This window comes from Typopeltis vanoorti, chromosome 23 (genome assembly GCF_054136105.1).
Source record: "Typopeltis vanoorti isolate ZY-2024b chromosome 23, IOZ_Tvanoo_1.0, whole genome shotgun sequence".
NCBI lineage: Eukaryota > Metazoa > Arthropoda > Arachnida > Uropygi > Thelyphonidae > Typopeltis > Typopeltis vanoorti.
The window spans coordinates 59,239,681-59,256,064 of record NC_143571.1 but is presented as its reverse complement, the minus strand read 5'-3'; the positions used below and the strand labels follow the sequence as shown (position 1 = coordinate 59,256,064).

General features: G+C 37.0%; 1 protein-coding gene across 1 annotated transcript in view; it reads right to left on the bottom strand.

Moving 5' to 3' along the window:
* The window catches only part of LOC150093889 (omega-amidase NIT2), a 102,482-nt gene that overhangs the window by 73,948 nt on the left and 12,150 nt on the right, over positions 1 to 16,384 (bottom strand). Inside the window, exon 3 of the mRNA XM_090413172.1 lies at positions 12,886 to 13,006. Within this exon, the coding sequence (XP_090269298.1) occupies positions 12,886 to 13,006 (121 nt within the window). The remainder of the gene's footprint in view (positions 1 to 12,885; positions 13,007 to 16,384) is intronic.

Here is a 16,384-nt window from a genome sequence, read left to right as displayed (position 1 = left end):
TTTTCTAGCATTTATGATGAATCCATGAAACACAATTTTATTTTTGAATTCATCTGGCATATTTTGTGATATTTTGGTTTTTGCACACATGCATAAATCATTTCTCTTCATAAATTTAAGGATGGCGATCCTGTAAAATCGACCTGATCACAGCAACCTGATCTTCCTTGATTCATTATCCAAGTTTGTAATTTATTTTCAATTTCTGGCCATTTTGTTGGTTTTTTGTGGAGATTGTGTTTTTTAGAATTTGCTTCTATTAATTGCTGCTCTTGTTTCCTGCAAGTTTGTACCATTTTTTTCTGTAGGCAGAGGCCCCCAAAGTGCCACTCTGTTGCCCTGCTGCCATTCTTTTTTGCATACTCAATTACACTATGCTTAAATACAATTGTAAAATTATGTCTGTGATTTGTAGAATCCATGGGTTATAAAAAAAATTAAATATAATAATGTATCGATTGCTAATTTAAATGCATGATCATTAACGATTGTGCAAGTATGATGAATAAATGTTAATCTTACCACCCTTTTTATATTTCTTAAATTAATTAAAGTTTTTGTTACTGTAAAAGGAAACAGGGCTAACATGTACATTAGAAGTAGCAGACTTCTCCGGGTTTTTAATTGGGTTTTCCACTGAGTCTTCAGTTGTGACAGCTCAAGACAGTCTGCTACAACATTTTTAACTCTAGGGCACATAAAAAACTTTTAAATTAAATTCCTGTACTCCAATAAGATGGCTTATAGGATGCATCCTAATTTTCAGATAAATTTTAGGTACAAAAAGGCATGTCTTATAAGGCAAAAAATATGGTATGTCACATTTGTACAGCCACTCAAATTTAAATGCCCTTACAGTTCTTTTCCTACTTTAATGAAGAAGAAGGTTGATAGAAAAGGAGGTCTTAATAATAATTTATCCTTTAATGAAGATGAAATATTTACTGTATGGTCAGGATATTCAAGTGACATCTGATCACAAGCCATTATCTTTTCTGAACAACTTCAAGGATAAGAATCAAAGGATTACCAGATAGGCATTAGAAGTTCAGGAATTTAATTTAAAAGTTTCTTATGTGCCTGGAGTTAAAAATGTTATAGCAGACTATCACAAGCAGTCACAACTGAAGACTCCTTGGAAAACCCAATTAAGAACCCTGAGAAGTCTGTTACTTCTAATGTACATGTGAGTCCTGTTTCCTTTTACAGTAACAAAAAATTAAATTCATTTAAGAAATGTAAAAAGGGTTTAATGTTAATTGGGGTCAAAAGTACAATAGTAAGCATCATGATAAAAGCAATCATAATTGCAAATTATAAAGCTTTGAGAATGATTCGAATAAAGATTACGAATTAGACAGCTTTTATAAAAGGGTTCAGAATATAATTGATGAGATGAGAAGTAATAATAAGGAACAGTTGATTTCTACAGAAATCCCTTCTGCTGATGATTGCCCAGGAAAGTTTTGAGAAAGATATACAATTAGGATTTAGGTGAAAATATTTCAACAGCTAGTAGTATGCCATCATCGGGATCAAATGAGTATATGACTGTTGTTATGAAACATCTGGAAAGAAATATTTTCTCAGGTCCAATACAGATAGAAGAAAAGCGGCTTGTAGATTTTGTCCTTTATAATCGTTTTACTATTACTGTATCCCTCAATGTTTCTCTAAGGGTGGGCCTATGTAGAATATCTAATCTTTAGCAATATCAGATTATCTTACTTTTTTAAAATTTTTTCTTATTTTTAGTGATGGCTGATTTGAATAAATAAACATATAAAAGAAAGAATAACTTTCAGTTTTGTTATTTACCAACGTAAGCAAACATTTCCTAAATGTGTAGCATAAATTGCATTCTTGTAATCAGAAATTTCTTTACTAATGTTTCTATAAAAGAAATCTTTGTATATTTAAAGCCTGTTGCCAACTGTTTAATTGCGATATTTATTTGTAAAAATTACTCACCTCTAATTTAGTTTTTCATTTCTGCAATGCTTGAAAGAAGACAATATTGAACTTTTGATGATGTTTTCATGTCATTGAAAAAATGCAGTCTTGTTTACAAGTGACTTTCATCTCACTTCCATTTTGGTTACCATGTCAGGCAGTAGTGCGCTTGCATGAAGATTGTATTTCCGAAGAGGAAGTTGAATTAGTGAGCGAGGATAACAGAACAGCTGTTGCACTGATTACAACAGAGACGACATTCTGAAAAGTGGGAAGGTTATTGGAGAAGTAGGATTTAAAGGAACTTAAGCCAAAAAGGTAGAAAATTGCATTATGAGGGAAACCAAGAGTTATTCCAAAATTAACTGAAAATTTCTTTTAATTGAAGTTAAGTTGCACTGAGATAAAAGTAATATATTATTATTATTATTATTATTACTCAAGACCCCATGGAGTCAAAGACTCATCTAGGAGGTCCTTTTATCATACACACAGCTCATCATACCATGCTTTAAACACACTCCAATTCTCTGCAGACACCACACTCTCAGGTAAGGCATCCCAATCATTCACAATTTTGCATGAAAAAACCTGCTTCTCACTCCCCTACTCACACCCTCTTTATACAGTTTCCAGGGATGACCTCTGGTTCTCCCCGGATTTCCCACTATTTTTTCTCCCATATATAGTTTCTCCCAAAACCACATATTCTAGTTAAGCACTGTAAACCTGAAAGAGATTAATTATTTTTGTATCCAAGGATAAGTAAGGTGTTTCCACAAGGAAAAGGGAAACTTTGAATTATCTTTGTATTAAGGAAACAGAAAAGGAACTGATATTGAAGATATGTACTTTCTTAAGAAATACTGTGCACATATTACTTTTTCGTTTTAGAAGTAAAACAGGTATGGGCTAAGTAATTATATTTTAATCATCATTATTGAGAGCAGAAGAAACTGTGTCTTATAAGTTTGAAGTTATCTATTTGTGCTTGTGAATTCTCATCAAATCTTGTGATTGAGAAAAGAAACCTTGTGTTATGCTTATGTTTGTTCTTTGTTTGATGTTAAGTTTGTGGGCTCTTTTCTCTTAAGGAGATAAGTTTTATTTATAATGCAAACTTGTATACAGCGCTTGTGAAACAAACATTTTACACACACACTGTTAATGCAATATAATAAATTTACACCAACATTAATTGTTTGTAAATAAAGATATTAATTTTGTATGTCTTTGTCTCTCACTCAAATCTCTCTTAGCTTATTATAATAATAATAATAATATCCCGCATCTGAATCTGTGATATTAACCTTTCAGGCAGGTCAACTCTGGTATCTAATGACAGAGAGAAGACACACAAAATGGCACAGTCGAAGACAGGATAAATAGAGTAAACTTGCTAAGAAATACTTAAGAAAATTTAGTACAGAGAAATAGTACAATGAATGAAAATACTTCTTTTTATCATTATCCTAAGAGCCCATGGAGATACAGACTAATCTAGGAGGTCCCTTTTGTCATAGACACAGCTCATCATACACCATATTCTCAAGTGATTCATTCTAATCACTGACAGCTCTCCATGCAAAAAACCTACTTCTCACTCTCTTGCTCATGCCCTCCTTATACAGCTTCCAGAAATGATTTCTTGTTCTCCCCTATTTCCCACCATAATTAGGAGTTTTATGAAAAACCTCTTCAATGTTAATCCTATAAAAACCCCTTAACAACTTGTATATCATTCCTCTTCCTCCTATCCATTAGATTCTGTAAATTGCATCAACCTTACCTTCATATTCAACATTACAGAGATCAAAAATTACATTAATCAGTTGCCTCTGGACATTTTCAAACATCTCATTTTCAAATGCCAGCCTGGTTGGCAGTGTGGTTAGCGTATCTGCTCTCCAGCCAAAAGGCTGCGGGTTCGAATCCCGCCATAGGCATGGATGTTTGTGATTGTCTGTGAAAATATTAGTGGTGGTTGTCAGCGATAGATGGTTTGTGTAGATGATGGAGGTAGTTGCTGTTGGAGACGGAGAGTTGTAGAGCAGACTCCCTGGAGGTGTTACATAATAATAATAATAATAATCTCTTCATCCTTTTGAAAACAAGGTGACCAAATCTGTGCACAGTAGTCCATATGTGACCAAATCAAGGCCTGATACAATGGAACCAGGATCTCATTATTTCTACAAGTCAGTGTCTTCTGCAAGATTGCCAGAATTCATTGTGTTGTCCACAAAATATTGGCAATGTCTCCTCTAAATTTTAGATCCTTATCCACCATTACTCCAAGCTCTCTTATTTCCTCCATCTACTCATAGTTCGACCTAACTTTGCATTTCTTTTTCTCTTTACTCATCACAGAACCTTCTTCAAATCTGACGGTTTCCCGAAATCCCAGGTCATACACTTCGAGCATCAACCATTCTCACATTGTGTTTCCTTGTCCACCCTGAGTCTCCCTGTTTTCCTGTTTCTCTTGTGTACTTGTTCTCTCATTCTCTACACTTAGACTACCTACTTCTTCATTATGCTCCTGCTCTTTCACATCACTTCTTACTTGCTCAGATTCATTCTCTGCATTCATTAATCTCCCTTCCAGCATCAGGCTCTCCAAAAGACATCAAAACCATTCAAATGCAGTCAATCACTCTTATGCAGCTCAATTCCTCCTTCAAACTCATTCCACACATTAACAAACTGCACTCCTTTCTCTTCGCATATTTCTGCTAATATATCATTTGGCAACACATTGACCACCTTTCTTACCACACTATTATCTTTTATCCTTCTCAACAACCTCCTCATATCCAATCATATATTCTCTTTGTTTCCATTCAAGTCATTTGTCCCTACTACCTACCAACTCCTCTGCTTGTTTACTCCTCACATCCAATGCCTCAATCACTGTATTCATTTACCTCCAGGAAAACAAACCTTGTGCATCTTCTCATTTACCACATCTCTAATAATCGTGAGCAATGAAAGACCCATTCATGGGTCTTTCATTACCTTTTTCATACCAACATCATTTGTTTTTGTCTTCTTTACTCTTACATATATCTACAATTCCTTTCATTTCACTCTGCATCTGCTTCATATTCACCAACTCAGCTTTTAAATCTTGCATCCTTTGTTTTTTGCTATCATTCACTCTCATGATTTTATTGCCAATTACGCACACTTGTTCACCGTCAATTCCACTTGCCACCTTACTGTTAATTGTACTCTGTTTTATAACATCATTAATGCCCACTTTATCATTAATTTCATTCTTATGCAGCTCAATTCCTCCTTCAACCTCATTCCCCACATTAACAAACTGCACTCTTTTCTCTTTGCACTAATTTGTGCATTTGGGCAATAATTTGTGCGACTTTTTTTAGCTGCACAAATTATTGCCCGCTTTATCATCAATTGAACTTTTCCCCTCACTATCATTTCCAAACACTCTCTGAACATTTGCACAATTTTCAACTGCTATGTCAGTTACAACACCACGTTCCCGAATCATATTTAAACAAGCCTCATGGTCCATCAGAATATCACATTTCCTACATACCCACACTAATTTTTTTCTCTTATTCAGCCTCTGTACATAAACATCTGCAACATCTTCCTATGCATACACATTATATTCACAGCACCACGTCATTTTTGCGAAATCTATGCCATTTACTTTGTCTTCTGCGCAGACCTGCACAACAATGTGCCTTTCACAGCCATGTTATATTGTTGTATCTGTGTGCTAACAAAAACAATGAATTTATGATAATATGACATAAGAAATTTATCCAAACACTGCATTCCACGCTCAAATATCTCACAGTAATAATTAATCTACAATTTAGACAATACTTGTACACGCTTAAATATAAAATTTACTTATCTTGCTGCAGCCCATATGATGACTGATGTTTAACTTATGCACCTAGCATCTTCATTAATTACTTTTAATGCTAATTGAGACTCTATGAATTTAAGCCATGTCATTGAATTTTACAGCTGATGATTTCTTGAGGCAGACGAAAATGTGAAGGTAACTGATAGGTGATCTGAAAGACGGTTACTCTTGGTTTTGAAGTCAAAACTAAACATTTTGCTCAGAACTACAGGAGACTCTCTTATTACACTGAATTGAAAGAGATTTTAATTAATGAATTTTATAAAAAGGAAGAATTAGGTCCTAATCTGTAGAAAATTTTTCCACCTTTTCAACTTTCCAATACTTTTACCACCACTCCCGAGATGGAGATTGGTCTGTCATTAACTACCGCAGTTTTAGAGCCACCTTTATGCATAGGAACTACTTTGACTTCCTTCCACTCCTAGGGACTATACCAGAGTTCAAACTTAAGTTAAATAACCAAGTAGGAGGCGTTCACAATTCCTTTGCACATTCACACAATACCCAAGTTGATATTGCATCTAAACCTACAGCAGTGTTTGCATTTAAATTTTGCAATATACTAAGTACTTCTGATTTATTAACTTCAATACTCGCATTAGCTATTGTCACAGGTACAGAGATATCTTCACTTGGCTGATAGACTTTTGAAAAGTGATCACTCAGTAACTCTACTATCACTTCTGAATTGGCCACCTCAATACCATCAGCACCCACTAAAGTTATTCTTCTGTAGTCTTTCTTCCTTTTACTTGTCACATAATGGAAGAACTCTTTAGGATTACCCTTGATCTACTTGGCTAAGGTCTTCTCATAATCTGATTTAGCTTTTCCTACTATGCTGGTAACCTTCCTAGCTTGAGCCTTGTACTGCTCATGGGTGTACTGATCACCTTTCTCCTTGTATTTTCTTCATAACATTTTCTTTTTTTGCAGATCAAGCTTAATACTACTACTTCTCATCCATCTAACGCTTACTGTGTTTGTCTTCCTGACCATGGGGATACATTCTGATATTGCCTTCCTCAGATACCCACTGATTTTATCCCATGCACTGCTAACATCTTTTCCCTGCAATATGTTCTGCCATGGGATGGCTGTAAGCTCACTCCGAAGCTTGTTATAATTGCCTAACCTGTAGTTCCGTATATACCCCTTCTTAAGAGAGAAATCCACAAATTTTGCAACCTCCCAATTCAATACCACATGATCGCTCTCACCAATTGGAGCTAACGAGGACACCTTACTTATGCATATCGTCCTCTGAACCAATGACCAGGTCCAACACTCTCACACCACGTGTCCCTTCAGTTATGAGCTGTTTCAAGAAATTATCTCTTAGAAGATGTATGAATTCCATTTCCTTTTTGCCATGTGATATTTCCTCCTTCCAACTGATGCTGTACGCACAGATGCGAGACCCTTCGACACTTCTGTGCATGTCAGAAGAAGGAGAATCCATTCTGATAATAGGGTAATCAATTCATCTTGTGAGATGAGTTGCTTATTATTACACGTCGGAAAATTAACTTTTCTTTCATGAACATATTAGTTTTTAAAGTGGTAACTATTTTGCTTGTATAACAGCTGGAAAGTTTTACGTATAAAGCACGTGATTTTGCATGTTGGTGACCAATTCATATATCTTTATTTCTTTCTCCCCTTCAGCATGAATTGACTATTCTTGGCAGTCTGCCAGACCTTGTCATATGAAGTGTGGACATACTACATCACCATAATTAAAATCCCCCATAATAATCACTATCATTCACATGTCTATCCTCTTGATATACTACTTTCTTTGGCTGCAACTCATCGGCTATCATCAACAGTACTCCCCCCCTCCCATTCTATCTTCTCTATCCTCCCTGAAAATACTGTACCCATCGCATTCAATTCCAGTAATTACATCTTCTGCTGACAGCCAAGTTTCACTAATGCCTACAACTTTTGGTGAGATTGCACTGACTAATGCCAAAAATTCTTCACTCTTATTTCGAATACTTCTTGCATTAGTATACAAAAATTGAAGATTCCCTTTAGTTCTTTTACCAGCTTTAGAACTGATATATACATGTCAACTAATTTCAGTAGTCCCATGCCAATTTTTATCCACTCTATTCTGCAATTTATTCCACGAATAAGTATAAACCAATATACAATCACTACATAAATTTCTCCCTCTTACGCTCAACCTTTTCAATCTTAGTTTCCCTGCCCAATTTCATCAACTTGTTCAGAAAACAGTAACTTCTTCAATCGCTTATGACCTTCCATGTTCAGATGCAACCCATCTCTTGCATACAGCTGTCTTTTGCCTTCAAACACACTCCAGACTTCCATTTTTGCACATTCTTGCAATCATATCATTCATTATCATCACTCGTCTACTTAACTCATAATTGTCAAAACGAGGCAGCACACACACACTATCCCCCCCTTTGACACTTTTATTCACAATATCTAACAATGCTCTTAAATCTTTTGCTACCCGATTAATACTATCACTCAGGTCATTTGTACCCACCATAACTATCATCTTTTCTGCATCATGCCCTCTCTTCATTGCTAAAGCCACTCTCTCTCTCTCTCTCTCTCTCTCTATTGTTCCACCAGCCAAGCACTCCTCAGGCATAACGCTCTCCATACCCTTAATCATAGAATCACAATATATTGTTCCACTCATAAATTCATTAAAGTCCAAACAAGCGTCACTCACGGCCTCATTTTTTTACGCTATTCAGCATGACTTTCCCAGCTTCATTACTTTCCCTCAACCCCCTTTTACTTACTCCCTCACTCTCACAACATCTCGTTTCTTCTAGACCTCTTGTGCTTTCATTCTACTGACTCCCAATCACTCCCATACTATTTATTACTTCATCAATCACCAAAGACTCTCCCATACTTAATCCTGTTCTAGTTACTTCAGCTAAAGTAATCTCCATAGTCCTAATTTCTCTAATCAACACATTTAAGTCAGTTTTAATTTCCAGAACCTCCTTATTGAGCACTTCCAATTTCTCTCGCAGAAGATGAAGATCACTTTTCATTTTCAGGAACTCTGGCCGAAATTCTTCCACTAGTGTCCCGACTCTGTTTCCATTCCTAATCGCTCCAGTCTATCCTGACACCTCTCACATACGTTGCAGTTTTCATTCTTCTCATACCCTTTTTAACAGAACTGAATTCAAAGAGAAATTTTAAAAATAAGCGCCATTTGACCTATGTTAAATCAAAATACACAGTGTAAAAATAGAATTGCTTTTGTTTTATCAACCATGTTATTTCAAAATTGTGTACAAAAAGCCATGTAAAAAGAGAATTAGCTGTATTTTTAATGCCTCCCATATACTACCAATATCTTTTTTATTTAGCAACTGATACCATGAAACTGAACCTAGTATTCTCCTTTAGCTTGTCATAACTTCCTGCTTCGTAGTTCAGTGTGTAATCTTTTCTGAATGAAAAACTCAAATCAAATATACTTAGCCATTTCCCAGGTAGGTACAGCATGATCAATGTAACCAGAACAGTCACCTCTTTAAATGACCCCTCCCCCCACCTCCCTTGATGCTATAATCAAGTCAAACACTTTTTGAGTTCTTTCTTCCAAATGCTGCTTGAAGAAGATAGCTTGTAAAAGTCAATAAATTCAGTTTCATTCTTCTCATCAGATTCATCACTGCCTAATCAACAAGTTTATTTATATATTCTTATGGCAAAAGCAGTTACAGGTCAATGTTCAGACCAGAAAGCCAATCCAGGGCCTCATCTGTCACCTCATGGATGTCCTGAAGTTCACCACCATGAAATTGGAGCCTTGAGCAATCATTCACAATATGAGTGATCATCTGGGCCACAGGGGAACATATAGTCACAATACGGGTGGTCTGATAGTCTCCATTTATGTGGTAGGTAGCCAAATCTGCCCTGGTTAATTCTGATCCTGTGGACAGATGACCAAATCTTCCTAGGAAGGGCAAAAGCTGCAGAGCACAGGGATCTTCAATTAGGAAACCATTTGTTTGACAAGTGGTTTCTCTCCACATGTCAGATGTTGATGGTAAGGCAGCTAAAGAGAGTTCGTCCATGGACCAGAAAGAGTTTCATGATTTTAGGAGAATAATAGGTGGATTTATGAGTTTGGTGCAGGGGCGGGTTGCTCATTACTTTGTAAAATACTTTAATTCGAGGCTTGTCTTCTCCATATATTTGATGGAGAAATGTCAGATAGGACAGGCAGCCAGGAAGAGGGGTGTTTCTCAGTGTCCCACTAATTATATGCATGGTAGAGTTTAGCTGGGTGTCTATAATGTTAGTGTGCGCACGTTTAGCTGGGTGACTATAATGTTAGTGTGCGCACTTCTTTCCCAGACAGGGGGGGGACACAGATTCTGCTGCAGAGAATGCAAGAGCTAGTGCAGATGACCTTAAGACATCAGCATCACAACCCCAGGTTGTTCCAGCAAGCTGCGAGATGATATTATTTCTCATTTTAACTTTGTTGGACAGGTTGGTGATGTGCCTTTTATAGGTTAGGCTTCTATCCAGGCTCACTCCAAGGTATTTGGGGTGAGGCTCATGTTCTACCATTTTGGCACAGAAAGAGAGGTTGAGGTGTTGTCGATTCGCCTCTGCATTGTTCATGTGGAATGCTGTGGACAAGTTTTTTTGGATTTGGCTTCAGGTACCACTGCTTGAAGTACACCTCCAGGATGTTTAGGTCTGTGTTCGAGGTTGTTTCCAGGTTGGCAAAGGAGGTAGACTGATGTAGGATAGCAATATCATCAGCATATATATATTTGCTTGAGCTGGTATGTGGTAAGTCAGATATATAGATGTTAAATAGTAAAGGGGATAACACAGAGACCTGCAGAAGACCATTGTGGAGGAATCTGGGCCTGCTCTTTATTCCACCAATATGGACCCGGATCTTTCTGTTGGAGAGAATGGATTCAAAAAGTTGGAAGTTGTTTTGCATCTTATGATATTGTTTAGCTTTAGGAGGAGGCCCCTGATCCAGACTATGTCATAAGCTGATGTTAGGTCGATGAAAGTGACTCCGGATTTAATTTCTTCTTCTGGAAGATTGCTTGAAAGAAGCTTCAATCTGTGTTGTCAGGACCAGGACCATCATAGCAACTCCTTCCCAGCCTGAAGCCAGCTTGTTCAATTGGGAGTGCTCTTTCGATGAGTGGTGAAATTCTTTTAAGGAGAATTCATTCAAAGAGCTTAAAGGTGGAGAAAAGCAAAGAGATAGGTCATAGATTTTTGACATTATTTGGATCTTTCCCTGGTTTGAGCACAGCAATTATTTTGGCTTCCCTCCACAGTTTTGGTAGTTTTCCAGTTGTTATAATATTTCAGAAAATGTGGCCAGCCATGTTTGGCCGAGACATTTTAGAAACTCGGGAAGGATACCATCCACTCCTGCAGCCTTGCCATTCTTGGTGATTTTAAAGCTTCCTACACCTCTTAGAGAAACTAGCTGTACGAGTTCAGGAAGCTCGGAGGCCATCTTCAGATTTTTTATGATGGAAGATTGCACAGTTATTTTCCTGGTAGAGCTGGGACTTATCTTGAAGGTTTCAGTAAATGATTAGCCATTTGACCAGGACTTATCTCTGGTGGTTTGTACATTGTCACCTCCCCCCCCTAATTTTCTCAGAAGTGACCAGCTTTTCCAGCTAGATTTGGTGAAATCAAGTTCATGGATGGTTGAGATCCATCTTTCCTTTCTGTTTTTGACACTACTGTTTTTGCCAGTAGTGTCACCCTTATGGTAAATTTCTGGTGCTTCAGACACAAGAAGCTCCAGAGATGTAACACCTCATGTTTGAGACATGAAGCTAATGTCTCAAACTAAGCATCCAAAGGTACCAAACATCCTGGACACTTGCAGCAACAATGATAAAAATCAACAAGTAATCATTCATAATGATTACTCATTTAGCACCCATGAAGTTGATTTCACAATGCATTTAATAGTCACCAGCAAATGATCTACTATGTTTGTAACAACACCCTGCCATGTACCTGATCTTATTAGGTCTGCCTCCCACCAGATAGCTCCAAACTCACTCCTACATGAACAACTGTTATTAATATTGCAATCACAGTATTCTATTCTAACTGGATTCAAATCAACCAATATCATCAGCAGCATACACCTTCCTCTCCTAAAAATATTGTACCCTTACACTCGATAACAAAGTTTGTTGGCATTCCAACTAAACATATTAGGGGAAAAAAAAGAAGCATACTGATCTTGAACTTTTACATAGGCAAGACTCAGAAGAAAGAAAAAGGAAGTATCAAGTTAAAGGCACCCATCTTTAAGAAGGTTGGTGCCCTGAAGTAATTGCCTTTTCACTTATTATTATTATGTGACACCTCCAAGGAGTCCAAAGACTCATTGAGGGAGGGCACCCACTCCACAAATCACCATCTCCACCACTCAATCCACCAACCACAGCGAACTGCAACTTCCATCATCATATACATCAATGCCAACTGCTAGCTGCTACCACTAGCATTTTCACAGGGATAATCACAAACATCCATGCCCATGGCAGGATTAAAATCCACAGCCTTTTGGCTGGAGAGCAGATACGCTAACCACTCAGCCAACCAGACCAAAGTAATTATGATGTTAGTCTTGAGTGTGCTAAACTTCTGTGATCATATGCTAAAAAAATTTGTTTAGAAAAGTAACAAAGCCTCCCTCCTCCAAAAAACCAAAAACCAAGACTATCAAAGCTATGGAACTAGTATAGTACACCTGTTAATTTAATATGGTTTCCAGTCTAATCCCTCCCCCTTTGTATTCATTCATATGTGTGCGTGCGAATGCATAGGGTGGGTGGTGGATGGAGGCTTAAAAACCCAAAATTTGGGAGAGAAATCCCCTTATCACTTCTCTAGATCAGCTAACTCACATGCTATCTGGGATGCAAAGAATTAATTTATTTTAGTCAATTAATGTACAGTTACAAACCAAGCTTAAGAGTAAGTACCTCCAATTAAGAAGATGTTATTTTCCTTTGCAGCAAGTGAAAGACTTTCACTTGTTTTACCTGGAATAATTTCTGCATACTGAGAAAAATACTGGACTCCATATAGAGAGTTGAAGCATTCCTGAAAAGGTAAAAAATAAAACTTACTGAAGTTAATCCAAAATGCTAGACTCTTCTTCTCCTAATTCTACCAATATTAGTATTATAATCAAATCTTTTATTCATTAGGATAATATGTTCGTTAATAAAAATGAAAACTAACTGGATAGCTTAGGATACTGATTCTAAAAAAACTTATAGACCCAAAGACAAAATCTGAAGAAAATACTTACTGATTGATTTTAGCCAGGAAAACAAGTGATAAAGCTGTCTGCAAGGATGGAAAATTCAGAGCTTCATGGTGGGCTTGACATTAAAAAGGAATGTCTTGGCATGTCCCTTTAGAAAATACAGATGAAAAAAATATACAGGAAGGCTAAATAATGTATTAAAATAGCAAAACAGAAGCCATGGTAAGATTTTAGAAGAATATAAAACATAAATATCATGAGGCTGGAAAACTGTTCAGGAACCTACTAAAAAATCTTAGAAACATGGAGGAAATAGAATGGCAAAGAAATCACAAAGGCAACAAAAACTGAGGATAAGTACATTCTGAATGTATAGCATGGAAAGCCTTAATGAATCAATGTTTGATATTAGCATTGCAAGAAAAAATACCCTCAGAGGGTCTTTTTACCTAGAAGATTGAAAGGTATGATCTGGCAATATTAGGTTACAGACAAATAAACTAATTTGGAAGAAAATTGTTTGAAAATTAACTCAAATTAAACAAAATGGTCCTTGACCATTTTGTTTAATTTGAGTCTCGGGTCTGGGTTAGTCCCGAGCGGGTGGAAAGAGGGGAAAATAGTTCCACTGCATAAAGGTGGTTCCAAGACTGCTGTTGTAAATTACCGACCGATTAGCATATCAGGAATCATTGTCAAGGTCTTAGAGAAAATAGTCAAGAGGAAAATACAAGATTGGATAGAAGAAAATGGGATACTGTATCGGGGACAGCATGGTTTTGTGAAGGGTAGGTCATGCCTCAGTAACTTGCTCACGTATTATAACACAGTGACGGCTGAACTGGATAAGGGTAATGGGTTTACGGTGATTCTACTGGACCTTGCCAAGGCCTTTGACAGGATTCCACATGGAATTCTAATCAGTAAATTGCAGCATATGGGAATGGACATAGGGTTGGTGAGATGGATAGGAGGGTGGTTGACGGAGAGATATCAGAGAGTGGTTTACTCAGGAGTAGAGTCCACAAGACGGCCTGTGACTAGTGGTGTGCCACAAGGATCTGTTCTTGGACCACTGCTGTTTAATTTGTTCATAAATGATATAGGAAATGATCTGAGAGGAACAGTACATTTGTTTGCGGATGATGCAAAGTTGGGTAGGGCAATAGTGAATGCAGATGACGTCAAAATTTTGCAGGATGATTTGGATAGATTGGAGATCTGGGCTAAGGAGAATGGATGTCAGTTTAATGTGGCAAAATGTAAGGTTATGCATTTTGGGATGAAAAGATTGGCGGCAGTTTACTGCATTGGTGGAACCCTGCTCCAGGAAATTGATGAGGCACGAGATTTAGGAGTGTTGGTGGATAAGGAATTGAAATTTAGGGGACACATTGCAAAAGTGACCAAAATAGCTCATCAAATCACTTGGTTGCTGAAGAATACGTTGACAAGCAGGTTATTGTTCCTCTCTATCGAGCCTTGATAAGACCCCATCTAGACTACTGTGCTCAGATTTGGTCACCTAGGTTTCTTCTTGATGGGGAGGAGGTGGAGAGGATCCAGAGGCGAGTGACCAAGATGATAGCAGGTCTGTGGAATGAACCGTATGAGAACAGGTTGAGGATTTGTGGGTTGCAAAAATTGGTTGATAGGCGGAGGAGGGGAGATATGATTGAGACATTCAAATTACTGAAGGGTTTCTATAAAATTAATTCAGAAGATATTTTTGAGAACAGGGCTGGTTGTGGGAGGACTAGGGGACATCCATGGAAACTGGGCAAAAGTGTGGTTAGTAAAGGTGTTAGAGCTGGGTTCTTTACTTTTAGAGTAGTGAATGAGTGGAATGCGCTCCCTGAGTCTGTGGTGGATGCTGTGACAGTGAATGAGTTTAAGGCGAGGTATGATAGATACTGTATGAATGTCAGATAGTTGTGATGAATATGATTTGGGGCCTCCCTCGATGAGTCTAATGACTCCCTGGAGTTGCCCGTAATAATAGTAATAATAGTAAAATTAGGAAGCTAGTAATAATATAAACATAGCTATGTTCTATTATTATAGCAATATTTACATCCCTTGAGGATATATATCTGGAAATTATGATAATCACCATAATGAGAAAATCAAATTAAAAGTTCAGAAAAAAGGGTGTTATTTCTCTCTCTCTATTTATGTAATACCATGATTTTTATCTTAATTTTGTAAGTGTTCACTAAGTTTAGGTTGTATTTCTATTAACATTTTTCAGCAACAGCAACTTTTTTAAAAATATATATAAATGTACAGGGTGGCCATAAAATAATTTTCCCTCTTTGGAGGCATCTGTAGCTAAAACCAATAAATGGAATGAGACCAAATTTTATATTGAGACTTTTGAAGGCATGGGGAGATGATTTCTGCAAAAAAAAGATTTAGTACCAAAAGTCGCTGATAGGGAAATTTTGGCACTGGCAGAGCCTAAAACAACCGGATAATTACATTAAAGGCAGATAAAATGGAATAATAACATTTCGACAGTGTAAACCTCAGCCGCGTCACTCATTCCAGAAAGAGAACATAAAATGGGCTGTTATGAACATCCAATCCGACTCCTTACTCACAGCTGTAGAGCATGTCGCACACTGGAATGCAATTTCGTGTACACAAGAAAGGTCAGCACATTGAAAATTGTGTATGTCGTCCAGGGGACCCTGATTCTGATGAATAAAACATTATTTCCTGTGAGTTCAACTACTACATTAATTTCTGTCTCTCTCGCAAGTTGTTGTTTTAGTTTAATTATTATTATTATCATTGTAACGTGCCACATATCAACTGGAATGAGTGACGCGGCTGTTGCTTACACTGTCGAAATATTATTATTCCATTTTATCTGCTTTTAATGTAATTATCTGCTTGTTTTCGGCTCCGACAGTACCAAAATTTCCCCTACCAGCGACTTTTGGTACTAAATCTTTTTTTCACGGTAATCATCTCCCCATGCTTTCAAAAGTCTCAATATAAAATTTGGTCTCATTCTGTTTATGTTTTAGCTATAGATGCCTCTAAAGAGGGAAAGTTATTTTATGGCCACCCTGTACATTTTTTTTAGAAATGAAATTCATGAGTGTCATATACAATTGTGTAATATAGGTAAAGTGCAGATTCAGTAATGTATAAAAAATCATAGACATATAAAAATCAAGTTATTTAGATTAGTTTTTTAT